This window comes from Canis lupus, chromosome 16, assembly GCF_003254725.2.
Source record: "Canis lupus dingo isolate Sandy chromosome 16, ASM325472v2, whole genome shotgun sequence".
In the NCBI taxonomy this organism is placed as follows: Eukaryota; Metazoa; Chordata; class Mammalia; order Carnivora; family Canidae; genus Canis; species Canis lupus.
The window spans coordinates 14,240,117-14,266,973 of record NC_064258.1 but is presented as its reverse complement, the minus strand read 5'-3'; the positions used below and the strand labels follow the sequence as shown (position 1 = coordinate 14,266,973).

At 38.5% G+C, this 26,857-nt stretch overlaps 1 protein-coding gene across 1 annotated transcript in view; it reads left to right on the top strand.

Annotated features, from left to right (window-relative positions):
- The window catches only part of DGKI (diacylglycerol kinase iota), a 428,861-nt gene that overhangs the window by 332,921 nt on the left and 69,083 nt on the right, over positions 1-26,857 (top strand). The window contains 4 exon segments of the mRNA XM_049094866.1: positions 5,776-5,845; positions 8,015-8,055; positions 8,955-9,082; positions 11,181-11,303. Of these exon segments, the coding sequence (XP_048950823.1) occupies positions 5,776-5,845; positions 8,015-8,055; positions 8,955-9,082; positions 11,181-11,303 (362 nt within the window).

The following is a 26,857-nucleotide window of genomic DNA, read 5'->3' as shown; positions in this document are numbered from 1 at the left end:
CCTCAATGTCGGAACTACCTGAAAACCCTGCCCCACAGCAAAGATTGCTAGCCCCACATTTCCAACTTGAAAGGAAAGGGCGTTCTTAACTGTGAGCTGACCCTTCCATTTGCTTTCCCAACTATTAATATCTTTTGCTGTCTTCACTACCAGGCTCCAGGTCTTTGGGTAGCTGACTCAAGATCCTTTTCCCAAAGTCAATGGCTTTTGACAGTATCTAGGAAATAAAGTCGTAATTAGAATAGCCATCTCTTGAAAAATAAAGATGTTGAAATCTGGTAAATCAAACATATAGCAGCTCCAAAAATTGGGGTGAGAAAGTAGCTTGAGGGCACCCAGGGGGTTCTTACTGCAGTAGACAGCATCTGAAGACACAGTCCAGGCTTTGCTCTTCTTTATGACTCTCATATCACATGCCTTGCACTTAATTAGCTTCCATCAATATGAATTGAAAAGACTGAATAGAATTGTGTCAAAGGAATAAGAGTAATGTATAGCTGGGTGATATCTGACAATCCAAAGCAGCAAAAGAAAAGATAACAATTTTGATGAAAATGGGTGAATATCAGGCATAGTTACTATTGAATGGGGAATATTATTGAATATGGGAGAGGACAGATAGTAAAGTGGATATTCTGAAAAATATTGTTATTGGTGACAGAAGACACGCCTTAAAAACCACACCCTGTACTTAAGGCAAATATATAGTATCTGATAGTGTGAAAAGAGGTGTTAGGTGCAAGCATCAAACCAAGGATGGCATGGGTTCAGCTGCAGTTTGATGCCATTCTTTTTTGTGTCCACACATACAGATCTGTCCCATTTCTCTCTCTGAAATCTGGATTCTGAGCACAAAGACATTTATGGATAGGATAGTTTTGTGCTGATGTAGCACCATCTGAATGATCCAGTCTAAAATGTGGTCTATGTTCCATAAGCCCCAAAGGCGATTAAAGGTCAGAATTGTTTTAGGTTAAAAAAAAAAAGGTCTCAGCTACCCCGGAATTACTTGTGTAGCATAACAATATCAGCATATCAACATGTGCCAGCCCTCGGGTTAAGCATCCCACCTGACCTTTCATTTATTTCTCAAAAGAATCCTTTATGATATGCTGTGGTAGCCATTTTATAAATGAGGTATCCATTTATGGTCAGCAGGTGGTGAAGCTCCAGGATTATCATGTGCATGAGCTGGTGCTCTCAGCCACCAGAATTCCTCTGCCTTTGGGCTTGCTCCTTGAGGTGGATCATGTACCATTGATTGTACTATTGTTCCTTCTCATCTATAGAGCTGCCTTTCCTAAATACCTCAAGGACAGAAACCTTTTTGTCATCTCATTTCTTAGTCAGATGATGTCATCCTTACAAAAATATCAGTTTTTCAACGCACCACTATGTCAGTTGACTTGACTTGTAGATATGAAGAATTGATAAGTGTGATTATCTACCACTGTCTCTTGGGTTTCATTACTAAATGGTTACCATTGAAAAATTCCTGGTACTACATGGATGAGATTCAGCATTAGGCGGTTTCCTACCTAAGGTATATCTTTTTCCTGAATTTTCAAACAGCAACCATTGATGAGGCAGCAATGACACGACAATTCACAAGATCAGTTTTTTTAAAAATGGACTTTTGGGGGAACACAATTTCTATTAAATCTAAATGTAATATAATCTCAAAACAAGCAATCTTGTAATGATCGAAACCACAGGTCTGAAAAAGTATATGTCAAACAGTCTGCTGCCTATTTATCTTTTGCAAAGCCTGTGAACTAAGAATGGTTTTCAGATATTCAAATGCTTGGAAAAAATGTTAAAGAATATTTTATAATTCACAGAAATTATGTGAAATTAAATTTCAGGGTCCACAAATAAACTTGTATTGGAACACACATATAAAATCAGTTTTTCAAAGCAGACTTTCTCACTAAAAGTAGCTCTGGGCTCAGTTTTTCAACTCAAGTGAAATACAACAGCCTCAACCACCACCAGATTTCCTGTCCCTAGTATGCTCTTTACCTCATGTTCTCCCTCAGATCTTTTAGACATCAACCTAGCACCCAGCTGTGCCAATTAGCTGGATTTCTTTGTGTCTTATTTTATAGGTTGTTGGTTTATTGTGTGGGTATGCTTTACATTTTGTCCATCTGCTGCATTGAAACGTTTTAACATTGATTTCAGGTAATCTCTAACTTTTAGGGAACTAATGCAAGTGAGATCCTTTCATCTGCATATATATGTGTGTGGGCTAGATTAGATCCAAGGGGAAAATTTTGTTGAGACTTGACTGCTTCTATATATCTTTTGATATGCAAAATTTTGAAATAAGTAGTTTAATTGCATTGCACTATAAATTCTTCCCATATTGGGGTAGGTAATATTTGCATTTTTACTTCAGAACTCAAATGCCTTTTAACCTGGGACTTCATTTTATTAATAACACTCTTCTTAAAAGCTCATATATATATGTATACATATATATGTGTGTGTGTGTATATACATATATATATGTTTATTTATGAACAAGGTTGAAAGAGCTTCCTAAAAGGAGGGAGAGGATGCAAACCTAGTTCAGGGAAGCTATGCCAGAGAAATTAGGGCTCTCCCTGTGCATTGGTAACCATCTCTTAAAATGGCAGGTTAATCTGCACAGGAAAGTATCCAATTATTTTTCCAAGACATTTTTCTCAGATCACTTTGATAATCTGTAGAAAGCAGTGAAAATGCATGTACACATAGACATCCTGAAGTTAGCCTAAAATTTCAGGGAGTTAAGGATTGTTGAACTTACTAGAGGATCCATTTGAACCTATTTGATGTGTTTCAAAGATCTCTATTCTATGGCAGCCAGTGTATTTTCACAGAGCAAACTGATACCATTCACTTTACAAAAAACCTCTTTAAAGCAGTTGGGTTGTAGCAAATGCCTGTGAATCAAGGTATAGAGAAAATAAACAAAGAAAATATACAAAATAAATACTTAGGCACATGCATAAAATTCTCCTGACACACAGACCCTCATACCTAAAAATGTATACAATTATACCAATATTACTTTACCAGTCTGTGGTAAGCTAGTCAAGTGGCTGAGGCAATACATCAATCTACGTTTTATTTATTTTTTTCAATCTGCATTTTATTAAGCTAGACTAAATAATATCCAATATTCTCCAACTTGAACACTCCAGCAATAACATTATTAATCTTTAGATTTTTAAAATCACAAGTCATGTATTTCTGTGTTCTTTCAGAGTAGATTTTTACCTAGGGAAATTTGATTTTTGTATATGATGCTTTCTGTAGTACATTTGACCTCAAATTTCAGAAACTATCCCTAATGTCTAAGCCATGTTTATTTCTAGAGAAGACAGCCATGTTTCTTTTTTTTTTTTTCATGTTTCTATTTAATATCTTTACTTTGTAGCTTTCATAGTTGTCACTAAATATTTCAAATCACATTTAAATTTCTTGACTTATTACATTTGACACCAAGCTGACATGTTGGTAACTTTACATGTTTTATAAAAATATATTAAGAACCTTAAGTTTCTTTAAAACAATGTATCACATGTGTCAAATGTAATTCTCAAAATGTTAAATATAATTTTCATACAAAGAGGTATTGAGCACATGTCAGGATTTCATTTAGTGCAACCAGCAGGATGGCAAAGCCAGTTCAGAAAAGAGATAAATATCTCTGTATCCATAGCTATGTATATACTATGTATATGCATAGGGATATATGTTTATCTATCCATCCGTAGCTATATCAATTCTACATATATAAATATAAAGTTTTGTTGTCAGACCTGAGACCAGTTTTTTCTCTATCAATTATTTAATTTGTAGAACCATTCATATTAAAAATTCCATATATTCAAGGTTTCTAATAATAAAAATGGATTCCTCTTGTTAGATCTATGCTTTGAAACCTCTAGTGTCCATCACTTTCACCTGAAACCTTGCTGGGTTCCACTCCCAGAGTTTCTATAAACTTGGGGTGGCACCTGGGGATTTGTATTTCTAACAAGTTTCTACCTGATGTTGCTGTTCTATGGCTCACACTTTGAGAACCACTGATCTAAGCATAGGCTTTGCCTGAGGATCAAGTGAGACATGAGGGAGTATTGATCAAAACCCAAAAAAGTCAATGCAACCTCTGATTAGTTCTCTTATTGTTTGTCCTGTATTATTCCTATTTCCTTTACCTGTCCCCCTCTGTACACAAGGATCATCCAAGCCCAGCCGCCCTCCAAGGATGCTCCCTACATTTGAACATCTCAGATCCCTAATATGGGTCAGACTCCCACTGCCTTCTCCACAGAGACATAGCCTTCTTCTTCATTTGTCCTATTTCTGTCAACTATTTCAAATTCATTATAAGCCAGGGCTAGCATGCTCCAAGTCATGTGTTATAAACTGGAATGTGCTTTTTATTTTTAAATTATCATCAGCAGAGCTTCTCTTAGGAGAGATTTTTAGTTTTTGAAAGCTTGGAATTATAAAGAAATAATCCATTCTGCTTTTAATCTTCCAGTTCTCTAGTCTGTTCCTCTGTGATGTGGCCTCAATTCCTTGTAAAAAATAAACACTTCAGAGACTTCTGGGAAGCTTGGGAACTGGTAGTAGTGTTAAATCAGGAAGGATGCTGGTCTTGACGATCTCTTGGAAGGGTAGCTTTTGAAGAATGGTGTATCAGAAGCCAGCCTTCTAGAGATTGGGCCAAAATGGTTAAGAGGCAGGGGATATGCTAATGGCATGCTTCAGGAGTTTGGCAAAGCAAGGAAGGAAGGAAAGATTTATTTTCAGGAGATGTAACAAGATCAGTTGAAGGGAATTTGTTTTGGAGAAGGTGAATCATTGAAAGCAGAAAAGTTAATGAATTTCTGGGTAGGGGGATAAGGATTTTGGTAAGAATACAGAAATAAAACTTGAAAGGAAAGAAGAGGATAATCTGGAGACTAGATGAAGTGGTTAGCTTTGAACAGGAAAGAAATATTTTTATCTAAGCCTAGAGGAGAGAAGATAGAGGCCCTCAGGCTTGAGATCACACATGAGAGGGAGGGAGGGTCGGCATCTTAGAAGCTAAAAAGCTAGAGACTGCTGGGGTGGATGAGGACATCTCTGGCTAAGTCAGCATTGAAGAGATGTTTGTCATCAGCCAGCTTGGCAGAACTTTCTTCCTCCACTGCTCTGCACTCAGGGTCAGTGCATAAGGTTGAGGTAATGATGGCCTCAACATATGAGGTTTTCTTTGCTCTCATGCAAGTTGCCCTGTATAACAGATGCTACTCTAGTTAAAGGGATTTGACGCTACATGTGGATGGCTTCTTCTGTTTCTTAGATGCCCCAAGTCCATTCTGGCCAGTAGATGAGCTCAACTCTCCCATTTTGTGCTAGTGCCTTATACCTACAGGGGAAACCAAGGTGTAAATGTCAGCCAGCTGCCACTAGTTCCTCAGCTTCACGAAAGGAAAGAAATTCCCTAAAGGAGATAAATGTCCCAAGTTATATCATTTATGAATGCTTAATACGATAGTTGAAAACTTCCTGGAAATTTCTTTGTGGGAGTTTTAAATGGTTCTGTGTGAAATAATTTATTTGAAAGCAGAGCCTCTTTCTAGTAAAAATACGATTTGGTTTCTCACCAGTGCTCAGTTTAGGAAAGGATGCTCTCTCTTAGAAGTAGTTGATAGAGTACAATGAGGTTAAATCCCCCAGGTCAGTCAAATGGAGTAATGGAGTCAGGAGGATGTATGTGTCTCTTTCCAGGACCATGAAACCTCCTTCCCCAGGGCGCTCTCAGCTCAGAGACTCTCCCCACGGTGGTGCTTTCTAGATGGTGAGTATTTCTATATTTCACGGAGTGGTGGGGGTTGCATAAGCAGCAGGACAATGAATTGATAGATGGTGCGGAGTGGACCCTGGTCTTCCAAGGGATTATTCAGAAACCCTTCATGTGGCTCTGTGTGATTGGTATTTGCATCTCAAATGATGTGGACTTGTTGATGTTGCAATATACTTTCCTGACGTCATTTTTCTCAAAGAAAGTTGGTTGACTTGGGCTGAACTTCTCAGCCTCAAATTGCCCAAGTGGACATTTCCCTTCCTGTGTCCCCTCCCCTTTCCTAAATCATATTGAGTGCTTGTCATAAATACAGGCCAGTAGATGGATCCAATACACTGGGGATACGTACTGATTTCTCTGTTGTTTGCTTATTGTGGAACTTTCATATGTTTCCATTAGCCATCATTTCAGTACAAGTATACATTTTTACAAAAATGCAGAAATTTTCAGTTGCATTCGGATCTGCTCTCCTGAGCATGACCTATTGAATGCATAATATTTCAGGTATTTTCAGACTGGTTAATAGGTTCATTTTCCATTGCAAGCATCCCTCACTCCCTACATGCTGCCCAATTCTGTTTTTCTATCCATTAGTTACCCATATTACAATCCACTTCTGCTTACCTACTGCCCATTATATTGACTCCATGGTATCTCTCTTGTCTACATGGACATGTGGTTTTCACTGTAGACATTTCATTGGTTGACCTGGGGGTGCATCTGAGAAGATATAAATGCAGATAAGAGTATGACAGGATGTGTGAGTATGCGAACAGTACTATGAAGATTGAGCACTTGCATTTATATCAGACCTAACCCATGTGAATCATGACCTAGGTTTTCATTAAGAGCTCATCACCTACCTCTGAAGAAGAGAATCTACACCACTTTTCCTCTGGCTCCTTTATTCCCTCGTGATGAGAAGCACAATCATGTATTTTTTTCTGATTTCACAGAAGACTTATATTTAAGAAAATTTTGGAAACTTACTTGAATTGTTCTATATATTGTCTGTTCTGTATACACTCTTAGATAAAATTTTAAGTGCAGGGACTGGTGTGTTAATACAGATATTTATTATACTCTATAGATATAAAAAACCTTTAAAAGGTGATCACACTTATGTTTAACAAGAACAAAGTAGAATACGTCCTTCTCAGATAGATTTTACTCCCCTGCTGCTTTTAGGGGGCAGGGACCATGATTGTCTTCTCAACTCATTTCCTTTGGAGAGAAGCTACTCATTAAATATTTATGATTTTTGAATGATCATTTGCATTTTGAGTTATTCCCTCTAGTACTATGTACTTTGTAGAAAATCTATTTATAATATTTGGACTCTGTTGGAGAGATTTAAGTGAGGAGGAACATAATTCTTTTGAGTATTAAGAATAATCAGAATAGTTTCTAGAAACTCAAAGTTTGCAGTTTTTCTCCCAAACCACAGATGTAGCCCAATCCCTTTTAGGAATGCTTAAATAATTATTTTTCACTGTTTTGGCTTTCTTTAGACATGGCTTAGGGACTCAGCCTTGAAGTGAAATGAATCCTTCAATACCAGATGTGGTCCTTGGCTCCACATCTTCAAGCTTTTTTTCAAAATGAGAATCATTTCCCTGAGAAGTCTGGCTACCTATAGGAATTTTTCACACACACACCCCCAACTTTATTTACTTAATAAATACATACAGAGTCCCAGCTCTGTTTAAGGACCTGTGTTAATGTATGAAGACATAAAAGAGTAAATGAAACAGTGACCTTTAAAGAGGCAGATATCTTCATCTCATAGTTGTTTGTGAAGATGGTTTGTACAAGAAGAAGAAACAAAATGTAAATATGAATAAAGGTAGGAGCAATGAATTTTCTCTGGGTTAGGGAGGATGGGACCGAGGAATGTTTCACAGAGAAGGTAGCATTTAAGTTGGTCCTGAAGAGACAAGTAAGATTTAGTTAGGGAGATAATGGGGAAGGGCTTTCTAAGCAAGGACATGGAGGACACAGCAGACATGGAGGTCCTGATGTTTCTATGTAGACTTAGGAATGGGCTAGCAGTAAGGCAGGACTGGAATGTTAAGATTTTGGTGGCATAATATGAGAGAAGGCTATGAATTTGGTGCCAGAACACAGGATTCTGAATGCCATATGCATTTTTTTTCTTCCTAGCAACTTCTGCTGATCGCTTTTACCGAATAGACAGATCTCAGGTAAGCTTTCTTGAGCCTAACACTTTATTGGTAGCTAATCTTATACATTATTTTCTAATGTAAACCCTAAAACATTTACAAATTCTGGAATGGCACTCATAGCCGAAGCTATGAGTTTTCTTATTTGTCTTCACACATGTTGTAATCTGTGGACTCAGGATGATGTGGCTTGACCTTGCAGATGAGTACAGAAAATGACTAGGTTTGTAGATATCATTACCTGCCTGCGCTCTAAATTTTCTCACACACTGCTACTTTTACTGCTTCCTAGCTCAATTTTATGGCTTTTAAAGTTTATTTTGGTTAACAAGTTTGACACCTCCAGTATATATTTATGCTACTTACTTGCAATTCATCACTTCCCAGAGTTCCATAATGAGAAAAAAAATGCTTATGCCCAATGATAATATGTGTTCTCATTGTCCAAATTCTCCTGAAAAAAAGAAAAAGGAAGAAGATAGAGAAGAGGAGGAGGAAGAGAAGAAATAATACAGTATGGAATCCAGTGATAAAACTAGTTGTTAATCATGTCACTTAGTTTGGCCAGATCCTGGGGGTCCAAGTCCAGCTTATTGCACAACTCATGCTGGACCAAGCCGCAGGTGGGGTATCACTTCTTTGACTGTATTTGAAAAGAGGCAAGCCCAACTCTGGTCATACCTGACAAGATCCTGGTCAAGTAGGAATCCCAGGCCAAGAGGGCTTCACCAGCCTCTTCCTCCCGTGTTGCTTCAGGGATGGATGTCCACAGGTCAGACCTCTGAAAATGCACTTGGTCTTTTGTTATGTCATAGACTTTGATTATCTTTCAAGATCAAGAAGGCTTTATTTTGTTACATATCCGATGATAGATTTGAGCATCCTGTCAATCCTCTGACAGACTCCTTTTTCTTCCTTAGGAACATTTGCACTTTGTGATGGAGATTTCCCAAGATGAGATTTTTATTCTGGACCCAGATATGGTGTTGTCACAGCAGGCAGGGACACCTCCAGGAATGCCTGACCTGGTGGTGGAGCAAGCCTCAGGGTGAGTATGCCTCGTTTTTGGTGACATGGTAGCGAGGCTGGCCACAGGGTGACATCCATATCTGACTTTGCACTTGGCATTTCTAATGACATCAAACTAACTTAAGATACAGGTTTTCTTGTTGTGTTTCATTAGAGTGTAGCATAACTGGTTCCATTATATGTCTGTCTTTTGAATGGCTGCATAGAATTATTCTTTCCCACCAAGATTTGTACCATGTCTGAGCCTTCTTTACACACCATGTCTACACCTCTTACCAAACTATAAAGTGCTAGTATTTGCATTTGTGCGTATATATCTATAATGCTTGTATTATCCAAAGAAAAATGGGCACAAGTGGTTTGACTCTATGTTTCTCCTCCACCACTTCTCCTTTTTTTGCTATATCTAAGCAGCTTGAGACATAGATTGTATAATAATAACTATGATGTATGAAGCACTTATTATAAGCCACCTACTGTCCTAAATGCCTTTATTATATCCCTGCCATCACTTCATAGTAACCAAATCATCAGATTTGGTGCTTATTTCTGTGCTTATTTCCTGATCTGTAAAATAGAAATAAAACCTACTCAGAGAACTGTTCAAAAATTAAATGAATTGATACTTGTGAAGTATTTGGGATAGTTTTTGACACTTGGTAGACACTCATTAAATATGATGTTGTTAAAATTATCAGCCTCATCACGGTCATGTAACAATGCCCCTGTGCATCTGGAACTTTTATTACCCTAAATCCATAGATAACTAAATTGAGGCTTAGAGCATTCTTTAACTTGGCCTGTATTGCATAGAAAATGAATGGCAAAATTGAGATTTGGTCCCAAGTTTTATGCTAAAGCTTATGCATTTAATCACTACTTTGAGCCACTAAAATATTATTAATATTTCTAGGTTATTTCAGCAATTCCAAAATATTTATTTAGACAACTTTTTATGTGCCAGCCACTAGTATAAGTGCTTAAGAGACAACAATGTAAAAAAACAACCCCAAAAGCAAGCAAACAAAATCTCTGCCCTTGTGAAGTCTAATGAACTTTGATGTCTTACTGGTATATGGAGGCCAATTAGTTAAAATAAGGATTTCCCTGGAAAGCACACACACATGTGCTAAAATAGCATTTGCAGATTGTGTACACACACACACACACACACACACACATACCTACCATATAAGTTGACATGTTCACTTGAGGTAGCCCTTATGCCTTTTTACTCCTCTGCACTAATTTATTTGACCATTGTTGCCATTTCTGAATATCTCCCACTCTGCAAGGGCCAGCTGATATCACTGGTATGTATCAAGTCAAGAAAAGACCGAAGTAGCATGACAGGGCAAGTATATAGTTGTGTTTAGGAAGCCAGAGCTAGTGATATCAGATATGTTTCCCTGGGCATCCCAGAACGTGGTGGAAAAGCCCATCTTCACAGTCCACGTACTGTAAATCCAGTGTGTCAGCTGGAGGGAGGAAAGCAAGTGAGATGTTGGGTCCTCCTGCAGGAGCAGTGAGCACTAGAGTCTCGGTGTCCCCCTGCCCAACATGATCTTGGCTACAGTATTTGATCTGGGAAAGAATCAACTCATCCTGCCACACTCATCCTGGTCTTTGTCCTTCTCTATATCAAATAATGGCCAAAAGAAATGGCTTCGTCCTGAGTTAAACCTCTATTAGCCCCAGCTCCCAAAACAAAGTAGCCCAAAGTAGCCTGAAAATCTACTAGAACTTCAATCAATCCCTTTCTTATTTCAGATCAGTTGCCCCTTCTGGAAATGAGCAAGGACAGGAAAACAGTGAAAAGGGCTGAGCTTTTTTATTTCCCAATTTCCATTTCTCCATCAGGTTCCATTACTTCTTATTTACATCACATTTAAAATTACCTAATCGTGAAATGTAGTCTTCTCATCTGTAAAGAAGGCAGAGGCACACAAGCAGTTCATGATGGTTGAGAAAAGTAAATAATAAATGTGGAAGAAGGAGCTAATAGATGAAGATTAATTTCCCATCTCCTGTTCGGACAAGCATCATCTTGAGGAAGAGCAGAGTAGGTCCTGTGGCTGGTCCTGAATGCCTAATGCCTGGTACCTTCCTTCTCCCAGGCTGTCAGAATGGTGGAATCCTGCCCTACGGAAGCGTATCCTGAGCGACAGTGGTCTGGGAACGATTACTCCGCATTATGAGGACTCCGATTTGAGGGATCTCAGCCACTCACGTGTGCTACAGTAAGCGCGCTCTCACTGTTCTTTTCCTGTGCGCCCTGTGGTCACCTGGAGAGGCCTGCCAGGTACCTTGTCAGTGACAAGGGGTCTCTTTCCAGTGCTGTTCTCACGCTGTCTCCTGTGGCACCCAGTGGTTTCACATTGCATTCACTTGGCTCACTTTTCCCAACCCCCGGCTCCTAGTGGAGCTTCACTTTCCATTTCTTTGGCCCCCAAACCACACTGAGACCTCGCATGTCCATCTACAAATACGTTGAACGTCACCAGTGTTTGCTTTACTGAAGTCCAGTGCTTACTAGATGTCCCTATGTTTGCCGCCTCAGGAAGACATGCATGAAAGAGATGATGAATAGTTGGGAAGTGACATAGCATCTTTTCATCTGTATGAACATCCCCACTTGCTTTTACAACTCTGTTTCATTTGTGTCCAGTCCTGAGCCTCTGGATGTGTGCTCTGTGTAGCACAGCCAGGTAGTTTTGTTGGCTGAAGTGGAGCTGCTCATGTTTCTCAGAGTCTCTGGGTAAACGAAGCAGCATCTGTTCATGCTTATGGATGCTTTTTGTTTGTAGATCAGAATAGTCGGTGTGTTTTCTTCTGAGGTTGGATCACAGTCAAGAAGTAGGATGAATGTTGGAGTTCTGGCAACAGTGTTGGCACATTTCTGGCTGGGGAATCTTTTTCTCCCTGTGATATCTCCTTGCAGGAGCGGATTCTAAGTACAGTCAGTGGTCATGGGTACATTTCTTCCACACTTCAGGCCAATCACCCCATCTCAGAGGCCATACAAGTTGGTTGATTCAAAATTTGTGATATTAGGCTGATTTCCGTTCCTACCCTAGGTCCTAATTGAATAGCGAAAATGGCCTTGTTGCCATGTAGTCTTACCATTTTTACAAAATAAAAGGAGTCAAAGTCTTAGAAGCCTAAGGTTAACTGAAGAGGTGTTGTTTCTAAAGGAAGACCACAGCAATTTTGGTATGACAAAGGGGAGAATAAGTGAAAAATCTGGAGCTCATTACTTCTTTGGTGAAGGCTCTACTCAAATATCCCAGGGGCAAAAGGCAACTTCATTTTAATTGCTTCTCGGCACTACCTCTTATTTTTGTTGTGTGAAGAGTAGAAAGGAAAAAAGTGAATTACCATGGATTTTCCTTTATAATGCAACCATATAGTTAGATTTTGGTCACATCTTGATTCCTTACAACCCAGGGTTGTTTTTCCATTTCTTTTTTATATGAAATTGATGCTTGTAAACCATGGTGAGTCAGCCACCCATTGATGGTTAAAGACATGGCTATCTAGCTGTGGGCAGATTTATTTGAAAATTAGAGTTTAGCCACAGAAATAGAAATTATGCCTAGACCAACCAGATGAGTATTGTAGTTGTTCTTCCAGACAAGCTATTTCCAAAAAGTAGAGTATGACCTCACCCTGGTTTCCTGTTTCCTGATTTCCCTATATGGAGTATATTAAAGTATGTATCATGATATGTGAAGTGATTGTTTCTAAGGTAGTAAATATCCTTCCTAAATCACAAATAGATGTACTACTTTATATTAATAGCCAAGTTCTTAAAACTCTACATAAAAATCAAATCTTATTCTTTATTTGGGATATATTATCCTTCAAAGATTTCTCTTAATTTTCTTATTGATCTTCACTTGGCAGCTGTTAGTTGTCCTGGTCATTTATACTACCTTAGCTCTCAAGTGCACTAGAGCAGTTAACTTAAAAAAAAAAAAATTCTGCCAAATCTCCTTGAAAACAAAGTAACACTCAAATACTCACCTTCTAGTGCTCGAGTCTCCTAGCTGAATCTCTGGGCATCATGGAAGCGAGACAAGTTGTTCCCCCTGGCTTCTGTCTGAATCCCTGACTCAGAATACAGGACCATAATAAAACAGTTGTTTTAAATCACTGACAATAAGCAAATACCGTACTCTACCCTCATTTTGCCTATTAATTCTTTAATTTTTTATTATTGTTACTGTGTCCATTAATTCCTTAGAAAGAACATCTCTTTGTTTCCTTCAGAGATCATCTCTGATGCGAAGAGGTATATTTGCAGTTATCAAATAGTTCAATTATATAATACCTAGATATTATGTGCCATGTTAGTAATAGCTACTACTGATAGAATGTCTCCTGTTTGCTTTGTGTCATAGATAAATTATCTTTAATTCCTGTAACAACTTCTAAATCTTGCCATTGCTTAAAAGATGAGTAAATTGAGGCATACAGAGTTTAAAATACTCATTTTGGATCATGCAAGATAGCAAGAATGGAAATTGTGGTTCGAGTCAGTTGGCTTGACTTCTGACTTCATGGTTTTTCTGACCATACTGTATAATCTTCCTGAAGGGCTAGTGCAAAGGCATGGTGCCCACAGCTCCACGGCCCAAAAAAGGTTTACTTTGGTTTCTATTTTTTTAGCATCTTTAGTGTAGTGGGGAGAAATATATATTTGCATATATAATATATTTGCATATATAATATATTTGCATACATAATCTCCCTATATAGAAATTTTCACTTTATACATATATTATATATTATTATATATATTTAACTACAAATTAACCCAAAAGTAAATATGATTGAGAATTAATTTTAAAGCAGTTTTACTGCTTTTTAAAAAAAGATTGAAATTTTAAAAATGACTTTTATTTTCAAAAATTATTAAACTATATTAAAATTGTCCCAATGTAAATAAGTACAAAAATTATTTGAAAGCTCATTTGTTCTGTTTCTTAAATTCTACATATGAGCCAAGGGAAAAAGAAATTCCACATATGAGGTAAATGGTATGGAGTTTCCTTAAAAGTTAAAAATAGAGCTACCCTATAACCCAGCAATTGCCCTACTTGGTATTTAGCCAAAGGTACAAACATAGTGATTCCAAGGGGCACATGCACCCCCATGTTTATAGCAGCAATGTCCACAATAGCCAAACTGGGGAAAGAGCCCAGATGTCCATTGATTGATGGATGGATAAAGAACATATGGTGTATATTTACAATGGAATATTACTCAGCTATCACAAAGAATGAAATCTTGCCATTTACAATGATATGGATGAAACTAGAGGGTATTAGGCTAGGCAAAATAAGTCAGAGGAATACAAATACTACATGGTTTCACCCATTTTTTTTTTTATTTATGATAGTCACACACACACACACACACACACAGAGGCAGAGACACAGGCAGAGGGAGAAGCAGACTCCATGCACCGGGAGCCCGACATGGGATTCGATCCCGGGTCTCCAGGATCGCGCCCTGGGCCAAAGGCAGGCGCTAAACCACTGCGCCACCCAGGGTTCCCTGGTTTCACCCATATGTGGAGTTTTTTTTAAAAGATTTTATTTATTTATTCATGAGAGACACAGAGAGAGGCAGAGACACAGGCAGAGGGAGAAGCAGGCTCTCTGCAAGGAGCCTGTTGTGGGATTTGATCCCAGACCCCCAGGATCACACCCTGAGCCAAAGGCAGATGCTCAACCACTGAGCCACCAGGCATTGACACCTCATCTGTGGAATTTAAGAAACAAAACAGGTGAACATAAGGGAAAGGAAGGAAAAATAAAATAAGAGGAAGACAAAGAAGGAGGCAAACCATAAGAGACTGTAACTCTAGGGAACAAGCTGAGGGTTGCTGGAGGGAAGTGGTGGGGAGATGAGAGATGGGGTAACTGGACGATGGGCATTAAAGAGGGACTGTGATGTAACAACCACTGGGTGTTATGCAACAATGAATCACTGAATTCTACCTCTGAAACTACTAGTATAGTAAGTGTTAATTGAACTGAATTTGAATAAAATATTTTTTAAATGAGGCAAACCAAGAATCTGTAACTATAGAGAATAAACTGATGCTCACCAGAAGGGAGGAGGGGTGGGGATAGGTGAAACAGGTGACCAGGATTAAGTAGTGCACTTGTGATGAGCACCTGGTGTTGTATGGAAGTGCTGAATTACTATATTGTACATCAGAAGCTAATATTACATGTATGGTAAGTAGCTGGAATTTAAATAAAAATCTTAAAAAATTATAGGAAGGGTATTCATGTGGCAAATACCCTGAAATATTATGTTGTTTTATGTTATTATTTGCATTAGGTCTTTCACTCTATAAACAACATAGAGTAACATAAAAATATGTTGTTTTATGAACTTTTTTGTTTATATTATCTTTGTACTTTCATTACCTACATTGAACAATGCATACGCTTTTCAGACTTGCCATTCATTCAATGGTCATATTTTTAAAATATATTAGTATTGATATATGCAGTTTTTAATTAACTCTACTTGGTATGGAATATTGCATCATTAGTACTCCATAACTTATTTCTCCATTTTGATAGTGATTTCTAATATTTTATTATTTTAAAACTGCAGTGAATACCCTGCTCCATGTGTCCTGTGTTGCAGGGTGTATGTGCAGTTTCAATTTTGCTTGATATTCCTATCAGGAATATTAAAAGTAAGTATGTAAAAAAAAAAAAAAAAAAAAAAGTAAGTATGTAAAAAAGACCTGAAGAATTATTGTAATATTTTAGGTACAGTTGGCATCTGCTGCTTTCAGCTTTAAAGCCCCAGTAAGTTTGGAGAGAGAGAAAGTCCCAGTTTAACATCATGTTTACAATATTAAATAATACACTACATTAAAAAAATCAAAAGGGAAATTTTGAATTCCTAGAACTGAAAATACTATTTATCAGAGTCTGCAGAAACCACTAGTCTTACTCACAGAATGATTTATGACTATGAATTCACTTATCAAAGGAAAAATGATTCATACAAATAAAGCATTCAGTTTGATAAACTGGGAAAAGAATCCCAGAGTAGAAAACAAAGAAATAAGAGGGAGGAAGAATCATAGAGACAAATCAATGACAAAGAGAAACTGTGGAAGGAGCCTCGGTGTCCATCGAAAGATGAGTGGATAAAGAAGATGTGGTTTATGTATACAATGGAATGTTACTCAGCCATTAGAAATGACAAATACCCACCATTTGCTTCAACGTGGATGGAACTGGAGGGTATGATGCTGAGTGAAGTAAGTCAATCAGAGAAAGACAAACAGTGTATGTTCTCATTCATTTGGGGAATATAAATAATAGTGAAAGGGAATAGAAGGGAAGGGAGAAGAAATGTGTGGGAAATATCAGAAAGGGAGACAGAACATAAAGACTCCTAACTCTGGGAAACGAACTAGGGGTGGTGGAAGGGGAGGAGGGCGGGGGGTGGGGGTGAGTGGGTGACGGGCACTGAGGGGGGCACTTGACGGGATGAGCACTGGGTGTTATTCTGTATGTTGGTAAATTGAACACCAATAAAAAATAAATTAAAAAAAAGAAATGATTAACCAAGACTAAAATGTAGGTAAGAGACAAAAAGTAGGTAAAAAAGGTAGGTAAGAGACAAAAATCCTGAGAAGACTGATTTTTAAAATAGTAAATTTTGGAGTTACCTGGGTGGCTCAGTGGTTGAGCATCTGCCTTTGGCTCAAGTCATGATCCCAGAGTCCTGGGATTAAGTCCTGCATCAGGCTCCCTGCACGGAGCCTGCTTCTTTCTCTGCCTCTGTCTCTGCCTCTGTCTCTGTTTTTCTCATGAATGACTAAATAAAATCTTTAAAAAAAAAAAAAAGTAAATTCGGGAAACAGGAGGAATTTAACTGCAGTGCTTTCCCAACTCATCCTTCCTGCCTGGCTCCCCGACCTGCTCACAGTGGCCTTTTCCTCTCTAAATTCCAAATGCCCTAATGCCAGGGGTCTCCTCAGAGTTGTCTCTTCGTTTTAACTTTTATTCATAAGATCCATCATCCTTCCTTCTACTTATACACAGTCCTCTAGGAGAGAACATAATTCCAGTGAAGGACGTATAACACATCTAAGGTCTTCAAAACCTATGAAGATAGTAGAAAACAATCTTTAAGTACCAATTTTAAGATAAATTAGGTAGAGACAGTTGACTTGCATTCTTACAAATAGAACCATAATGAATTTGTCTTTAGGTTCAGAAAATATTTTCAGTATCTAAGAAAGTTCTATTTAAAATCTATTTAAAATAATATGATTTTAAGTAGATTCTAGAAACACATCAGCTCTCATCATTAATCATACCACCAGAATTAGTGACAAGGCTATATTTCATTTTGGCAGAAGATTTGCAAGGAAGGAATTAATGGAAATTATAGCAAACAGAATCTTAGTCCTGAGAAAGAGTTTTCTCAACTTCAGGATCTGAGATTTGGAAAAAAAAAAAAAAAATAGCACTGAGTGAAAACTAGTATGTTCTTTTTTTTTTTCTTTTTTAGATTTAATTTATTTATTTATGAGAGACACAGAGAGAGAGGCAGAGACATAGGCAGAGGGAGAAGCAGGGTCCCCGTGGGGAGTCCAATGTGGGACTCCATCCTAGGACCCCGGGATCATGACCTGAGCCAAGGCAGCTGCTCAACCACGGAGCCACCTGGGTGCCTCAACTCTAATATATTCTTAATAAGTTATTTTTTTGAGAAGGAAAGACTTAACCTGAGTCAGATGGGTTAAGGAAAAACCGGTAAAGGGACTGGGAGATATTTAGTTTCTGAAAAAGAATGATCTTTTTGAAATTTTTATTTATTTAGGGTTATGCAAAACCCCCAAAACTGACTGAAAGAAGTACACTTTTTCTTAGTGTCTTCAAGTCCTAAATTGGAAGGAACTAAGTAAAGGTCACACAGGTAAAAACAGAATATCTTGCCACGTGACTAAGACAAGAAAGAAGAGTGTAGTGAGCTACCCGAAGGCAGACGTTCCATCCAGACATCTGTGTCTCGGCAAGTATCTATTACCTGATCAACTCAGCAGGGCTAATAGATCCTTATGATCTGCAGTCTCTAAGAGATAATGTTATCAAAAATCAAACTATGATGTATCTGGTCTGATTATTTTCATTGGGATTCCAAGAAACAGGCTGAGTCATTCAGTAAGTCATTCATTGATTGAGCAAATAAATATTGAGCACCTTCTCGGTAAGGAACTGTCCATCTGGTATATGTATATAGGCGCACACTCATACATACGTAGGCACTGAAGAGATAAAACTAAACAAGAAATTATTATCTCCTTTGAAGAGCTTATATGCAAAGGGGAATATTACACAAATCAATTATTAGAGTTCTCTCTGCTAAGTGCCATAATGGAGATATGCATTAAATGTCCTGGAAATAAGAGGACTAGAATTTGCTGCTTCCTCCAGATTTCACTGTTTTATATTTATGTGAAAAGAATGAGTATTTAGAGAAATAATGAAAATGTTAGCCTCAAAGGAAAGAGGCTTTTTAAGAACTCCAAGCTTATTTTCTTCATCCTTTGTACATGAGCAGATAACTATCTGCTTTTCATCATCATATAACCAGAAATGCTCCTCGAATAATTGAATGCACAGTTTAGCATCACTCTAACTGACATGTGCTTAAGGAAGTTGGTACAACTAGCAAGTTATTTAGGGATATCCAAGATACCAAATAGTACTTTAGAAATTGGCTTTTCCAAGTGCTCTAAAATTCTGAACCACAATATCGAGAAGATAACCCTTCCTTCCCCTTCCAAAAACTCAGTCGTTCTTGGCTGAACATAGGGTTAAGAGCTGCATTCCCCTCTTGTTTTCCGACTATTTCCTTTATCCAGTTTCTTCGGGAACATTAGGTGATGGCCTGACTCTAATAAAAAGGATAATTGGCTTATAGTCACAGCTCCAAGTTCTCAACAGGAGGACAGACCATTGGGCAGTGATTGGGTTGTGGAAATACCCTTCATGCTTCACAATCTGATAAGAGGGAGAAAATTAATCTTCTTAGTGGGATGCCAGTTTTGCTGGAATCTGTCTTAGAGATGAAATCAGTGCTGTCTGGATGGAGACACACAGTCCCTTGCATCTGTTTCACTAAGATAGTTGGTTCCCATCCTACTTACTGTTGACTGGTCTAAATCTTGCTCTCCCTGCCTAATCACTGAAGCTGGAAGGGCTCCAGTTTATCTGACATATATCTTCCTTTCTTTTTCTTCCTGCCTTACCTCCAGTTTTTACCCTCCCTATTTAGCCAAGCACATAATGCTCTGTTCCCTTGTGTGTGCAAAATTTTTAATAAGAAAATTTGCTCTATTCCTCTTATAGTTGCTCCTCAAATACTTCTGCATATGGGGGTCCTAAACCTTTTGTCAGATATGGAAATCCTTTTCCAAGTTTGGTTAGTGGCAGAGCCAGACTAGAATTCTTTATATGTCTTTATATGTCAAAATATATCTTATTTTGACCAACACTGAAAAAAATCTTGTTAATGTAAATAAGCTCTAATATTAAACATCCATTGGATTTAAAATGACGCCAAGAAATTCCACCCTTCCATTTTTATGAGTTCAAGTTTGGTCAGTGATTACAGCACGTCAGAATATTACTTTAAGCGCTCTTTCTTTTCACTTGCAAAAGATGTGGCATTACCTACTCACACTTGAGGAACATGGTAAATGAGGGAAATTTTATCAGACCCTTCTTTAAAGCATGTGAGTTCCTTGGATAGCCAAACTATATTACTCATTCTGCATCCACAGCACTTTGCACCATATCTGGTATACCAGGTGTCCCGTAAGGCAGGCTTATTGGATAAATGGATAAATATGGGACATTAGAGAGAAGGTACTCTATCAAACCAAAATAGAGATGTCTATTTATAATACTGCAGCAAACCCAGTTCTAATCACACACATACAAAAATGTAACAAAATGTTACATTAAATGTTAAACATTTTTGTTAGGCTGTGGAATCCATTTATGTATTTCGTATTTTAATGTAGATCTGTTTGACGCAGGGAATTTACATTAAAATAATAATGATGCATGGAGTCCCTCAGACAGAGAGAAGTTGCTGTTTTATAAGTGAGAAAGTAGAAAGCAACAATGGTGAGTATAGAGAATTATAGGCACTGTTGATGAGCACACAGATGAGATGGGGCCAGGGGGTGGAGGAGAAGAATCCCATCTAGAACCTCGTGCATTGAGAAGTCAGCATGCTCCTTGTGTCAGAGCTCTGGATTTTTTTGGTTATGTCAGTAAGTTGAGTGCTTGAGGAGGGTTTGGATGTTCTTTGGACAAAGGGGAAGAAAGTTGCCAAGTGGGAAACCATGAACGGTCAAAATGTTATGGATGGAAGAGAATTTGGGGATTTCCTAAGGATTTCCAACCTAAAGAGACAGGACAGAGCCAGAGCATGAGGAAATATGGGGACGAGACATGCAGAAGGAAAGCATTTTTTTTTTTTTTGAGTTCCCTTAACAAGTAGGGAGCAGTAGAAGGAGCCTCTAATGAAAAACTATCAGTCTTATTTAAAAACAAGACAAAGGGAATTTCTCTCTCCTTCCAACAACACATTCTGCCTTAGGGCATTAAGAAAAGCTGGTCCCAGGTCACAGTCTTTTGTGACAAAAGCATCTACGTGCCATTCTAAAACTAAACTTCTCTGTGCCCGGAAGTGAGAGCAGGTATTGTTAGGCCAGTAGAGAAATGAGAATTTTTCTTTGTTTTCAGAGGCTGTGCCAGAGATGGAGACTTGGGTGTGTGCGAGAGGAATCTCCTGTCATTCCTCTGTCTTGTGCCCTCTGGGAGTAGCCATGAGCATGTGGCTGGCTCACCATGCAGTCTGGTTTTTGCACATTTGGTGCTCTTTTTTTTTTTTTTTTTTTTTGAAACTGTTCCTGGTTCTTCTTTAAGGGCTTAACGTTGAAATCTTCTCAGTCTGGTAAAGTAGGAATTTAGGGTGTGTTGAATGGGATCCAAGCTAAAAAAAAAAAAAAAAAAAAGTTGGCATAAAGTGGATGTTAATCCCAGAAAATGATGGCACGTCTCTTCTTGAGGGCCCACTTTTTCTAAGCATCAGGATTAAAATTTAGTCAAGTGTGATAAGAATCCTCTCCCAGAGCCTGCTGGGAAAGTGTCCAACCCATCAGACAATTGTACAGTTTCTGGGGACTCTTATCAATGATCTTTCCTTCCTTTTGGAAAGGGTGCAAAATCCAGAGTTGGGTCTTCTGTGATGTTATTCCCAGAGGGCCCATCCCATGGAGTCCTTGTTCCTCAGGACACATGCCTTGTCCTTGGGCATCCATAGCAGGTTTTGGCAACAGGAGGAAAGGTGAGATAATCTTTCCCAGAGATTATCCCTTTACAAGTAAGGGTGACTGACAGGATCTGAACTAAACATTTGTTTTTTGATTTATTTATTTTAAAGAGGGAGCACACACAAGCTCAGTACTGGCTGCCTCTTGCCCTCCTGCTTACCTCCACAGAGAGGGGCAGAGCACTCGGAACACGGGTGAAGAGGCACTGGGCCTCCTGTTGACTTACTTCCACAACCTGCTCATCCTTTTGCTTCTTTCTCAGACTGCCACCCAAACTCTTATTTTCTCAGTGCATCTGCCTTAGATGAGGTATTGATTAAATGTATTTAAAATGTCAGTGATAAATTTGAAATCCTTCCAAAAATACTTGCCCAGGAATCTCAGGTTGGAGGGATATTGACTAGTAATTGCTTGGCTTGCACAGGTATGGGGTCAGAGTGAGAAGGGTCCCTTTATTGCTTTTGGAAATGAAGGGGTGGGTATAGGACTTCTCTCATGAACCTCTGGGGACCTCTGAACCCAGGACCACCCTGAGGAGACCGGCACAAGAAAATTCTCTACAACATGGAGAAATGACTTGCTTGGAATTCAGGGAGACAGGGACCATGTTTTCCCTTTTCCTAACTTTTCTGGCTCTTGTGCTAATCACCAAACATAAGAACATCGACAGCATTGCTTTACAGTTTCTCCAATTCTCTCTTTGATGTTGGTCTTACTCCATAAACCTCTTAGAGTCTCCTTAAAAGTGGGATAAAATGTTGTAAGTTCTGTATCTCTGACAACTTCTGGAATTGAATTAGGTTTATAGCAATGCTTGATAGTCACATGTGGAATTAATTATTCTCAAAGAGAGTCTGTGGAGCCCACTTTCACATCTTGTTCCCAATATTACTGTGGTTTATTTGTATTAATTTATCATTTTTTCATAGAGGTTTGTGGGTTTTTTTTTTGTTTGTTTTTTACTATTTTGGGTTGTTGGTAATATATTACGTAGAAACTGTCCTGTCCTTGGACACAGAAGTGTGGGGAGGAGATACTTTTCATATTCTGTTTCCCATGCCAGTGTCTTGAACATGAATTCCCTCTTCAGAGAAGTGGGTAAGGTGGGAGATGTTAATAGAAAAACTTCTGGAATATATCACAGTTATTTTCAGGAAAAGTGCCAAAGCAGCTTCCAACTCCACTTCTGTCTTTTCTTCCATTTTCTAAAGCTGGATTCAGAAGGTCTTATTTAATGAAAATAAAATTAGTTGTGAGTAAGTCTTTGCTCAATTACGTTGGCCCCACAAGGTAGATACTGCTTATCCTGAATATTGTGATATGTGAGAAGTTTCTTCTGTTAACAGTATAACGTGACACTCACACGATTTGCCTTCAGTGCCCAGAGCTTTGTTTCAAATTACACTTAAAAAAAAAAAAGTCCATATTCACAAAACTCCAGATCTATTGTGCCTCAACAGGAGCTATTGGCCAGCATTCACCGAGTGACTAAGTTAGAGCCAGTGGCTCTTGGTATCAGGTCCTCCTTACTCATACTGCCTATTGGCTCTCTGCAGATATATCTCCCTTGGTTCAATTTCAGAAAAAAAATGCTTGCCTTATTCTTTTACTACCCCCCCCCCCTTTTTTTTTTAAAGAAATTAAGCAGGCAACTATATTGCAAAAACTGATTTCTAATGTGAAGTATCCCATCTTTTGTGCCTACATGGCTGTCCTAAGTCTCGTATGCAATTATTTTCATGTCTCCAAAATGCTAAAATGTTTCCCAGGAATGTTCATATTTTAGGCAATCAAAAGTGTGATGGACAAGTTTTCATGTTGAATGAACTTGGTTGATACTGGTTTCTTCAGCACCATCTCTTCATCTGTTTCTTCCCCTGTGTCTACTGCCCACTTTTGCCCACTTGTCCTGATCTTTACCAGTAGATTTCAGAGATGCCTTTCCCTTCATTTTGTTGCAGTTCTTAGGCATGAACATTAGGTGGCAGTACAATTTCAAGCTCAAAGGGCCCTCAGGGGCTTCCTTCTCAGCAAACAAATTGCAGAGGATGGATAGGAGAAATCCAGTTGTTACAAGCTAGTGTAACAACTAAAATACAGTGGTATTTTTTAGATACCAATGAAATACAGGTGCTTATATAAAAAAAACCCGGAAGATATTTCAAGTACAGTTCATGTGGGGATCATCAGGTATATATTTGGGTAGAAGACTCTCAAGGAATAGGAAATTAGGACCCTGAAAGGAATTAGAGGATATTTACATCAAATGGAGAAATGACCGAGCAGCCTTTATCATTTAGGTTCTGTGTCTTATTTCCTTACTTTCACATAGATACCTATCTCTCTCTCCTTCCTTCAATTTTGCTTTTTCCTCAGCACACTCCCCTCCCTGCCCCCACCTCATTTGTGGTGAATATTACCTTTGAGGCTATTTGGCATTCCCTGAATGGGTTTGTGACCACTTGAATAGAGAATGTGTTTGTCTCTCTCATCTCAATGCCACTTTGTATGGTCGCTGTAACTTTCATCTTTCTGGCTCCCATTCTCTGTAGCTCTTTTACTGTCGGTGCTTTGTTCATTGTCTTAATAGCAATATTCATAATTAGAGGGAAGAAAAGCAAACAAAGAGAGAATTGTTTGGTTGATGGAGATTCTCAGTGCTAAGGGACTTCTGGTTCTGTTTTATCTAGTTAGGGATGCTTTGGTGCTAAAGTAATGGTTGTGAAGTTGTCACCTGGATCTGTGATCTTACTCTTTCTCCCTCAAGCTCTTAAAATGATGTCATAGGCTAGACATGACAGTCCTGTAGGCAGTGCACGTCCTTGAGAGAATCTTAAGGGGGAAACGCATTGCCAGAGATGATAATCTACAGCCATGTTTTCAAATCACATTAAATCATCCTTTGGCTTACTTAAATGAAAATTCTTTGTCTATCAACAGTTTCAGGAAATAAATTGAATTTGTGTAACACCATTACTTGAAGGTAAAACAAAAGAAAAATAAAGCTTGTTTTATTTGTGTTTCTGCAGCAGTGACATGGTCTCTGGAAATGTGCCTAAAAGGGGTGTCCAGCTGGGAAATCAGTTTCCATTTGGGGTACTTCTCAGGAGTTTGTTAACAGACAACTAGCAGTAACAGTTCAGGCAGGAACAGCATCCAACCCAAGGACTTTGCCCACACCTGACTGTCCCTGGTATTCTTCAGTTGGACCAAGTGTATTAATTAGCACATGATGGGAGGCCTATTTCACAGAGAGATTGGATTCTACCAAAGTGTGAGGAAGGTGTATGAGATAAGCCAAGGTACTTCTTAGGCTGTGGTAAGGAGAAGGAAAGAGAAATAAAAGTAGACTGATGAAAGGCATTCAGAATTGATATAAACAGCTAGAAGCCAGAGACTTCAATTTTCTCTTCCTTTCCTGAGTAGGATGGATGGTCACCCTTGCTTATTGAAAGTGGTGTTTTTGCTGGTCCTCATCCCTAAAGCTGGAACATGAAGAGGGAAGGCAGACAGAAAAAGGAACATTGACAAAATATTCATAGCATTGCTTTCAGTGTGGGGGCATGGACTGCCTTACTCATGAGGACTTCACAGTCGAGAAATGTTTTATTTATTCATAGTGTGCTGAGTGGACTGTAGAGGTAGCAGAGCTTCCAGCCCATTCTTGTTTGCTTTCTAACAATTCCATGTTAGTAACTAGGAAATAAAGGGGCCCCAGATTTTCTGGCCAGGCCTATGAGCTGGTATGAATATGTCAGAGCTTCCTTCTCCTGTCCAGTCAGAGAAACTCTCTGTTGCTATTTTCAGAATATGGATCTGGTATTTGGTATTTTCAGAATATGGATCTCTGCCTTTATGCCTATTCAAGCTTGGTTCTTATACTTATTCTATATGTTTATTCCCAGTCCACTTCTATATGGTAACCCCAACCCTTGTCCTACTCAGATGATGGTTTAGAAATGCTAAGTAGAGGGTATATGGGTTGGGGATACTGGGAAGGGAAATTGACATTTATTTGTGAATGAGTCTTTCTAAGAAGTAGATGGGTCCCCAGTATTCATTTGGTCTGTCTTTAAGAAAGACCTTATCTGAACTAGACAGTCTATTGATCTACTACTACCTCCCAGGAAGGAAGGAAATGATACAGACATTCTGAGGAAGGGCCAAGTAGGAAAGCCATGGATGCTATTGGTTTAAACCACAAAATGAAACAAAAAGCAAAATACTGTAAGGAGGCCTAAAAAAAAGAGTCAGGACAGTATTATTAAAAAAAAAATCTTGTCTTAGGATGCTTATGGGTTTAGAGCATTTCATGGAGGCTGCCAAGAAAATGCATTAATCTAAAATGTATTGCAAAGCATCATACCACGTCCTACAGGCTGAGGTAGTCATGATGCTCATCATCTCAGTTCTAGGTTTATTGATAAAACAACAAGAAATCACAAGAAGCGTAGTACTTCTTAAAGACTTTTGCCTTCATAAATATATCACTCTTAGGCTCTTTAGATCTCAGGTGTTACTTTGCTGATTGAAAACTGAGCATGATTTTCAATGTCTTTAAGCCTTGTAATTGATCTACTTGGAATATTAGAGGCCTTGAAGGGAAACTTGCTGATGGAAAGCAATTTAAATAACTATCTTTGATTTTCTTAGGGATTCCTTGTTTCTTAATGACGGACAACAGGATCATAAGCTGTGCTGTTTACCGTTTAACAGTAGCAGCTAGTTAATAAATGCCTGATGTCTCATTCCTTCAGATTCTTAATCTGATAAAAATGATTTATTCCAAATATTATGGCTGTGTATATTTTCATGTTTGCAGATTTTTCCCTGGAAACACTCCTATTCTAGAGGTGAACAAATCTACCCCATTCAGGCCTTGGGGTTATTGCCTGAGGCTGACTGCCTCAAATACAGACTTTTTTGTTGATGTTGTTAACTTTGTTGTTTTATTTTAAGAAGTCAAGTGACTTTTGCTTTGGGACCCATAATATGTTGGTGCTGATTTCAATAAAAAAATAATATTTTAATTTTTACCTGTTAAATTATGTAATCCCCCATCCAAAACCAGTGTGTTGGTTTTCCTGGGAGCCTCCCCTATTTTCCAAGTTCCTTTTTTTTTTCTTAAAGATTTTATTTATTTATTCATGAGAGAGAGAGAGGCAGAGACACAGGCAGAGGGAGAAGCAGGCTCCATGCAGGGAGCCCAACATGGGACTCGATCCCGGGTCTCCAGGGTCACGCCCTGGGCCGAAGGTGATGCTAAACTGCTGAGCCACCCAGGCTGCCCTATTTTCAAATTCCTGTGTAGATACTTGTTTGAGAAGTGTGGCCTTCATGTAAAAGGCGAGAACAGTATGAATATTCTTAGCATAATTAACACTGAGAAGA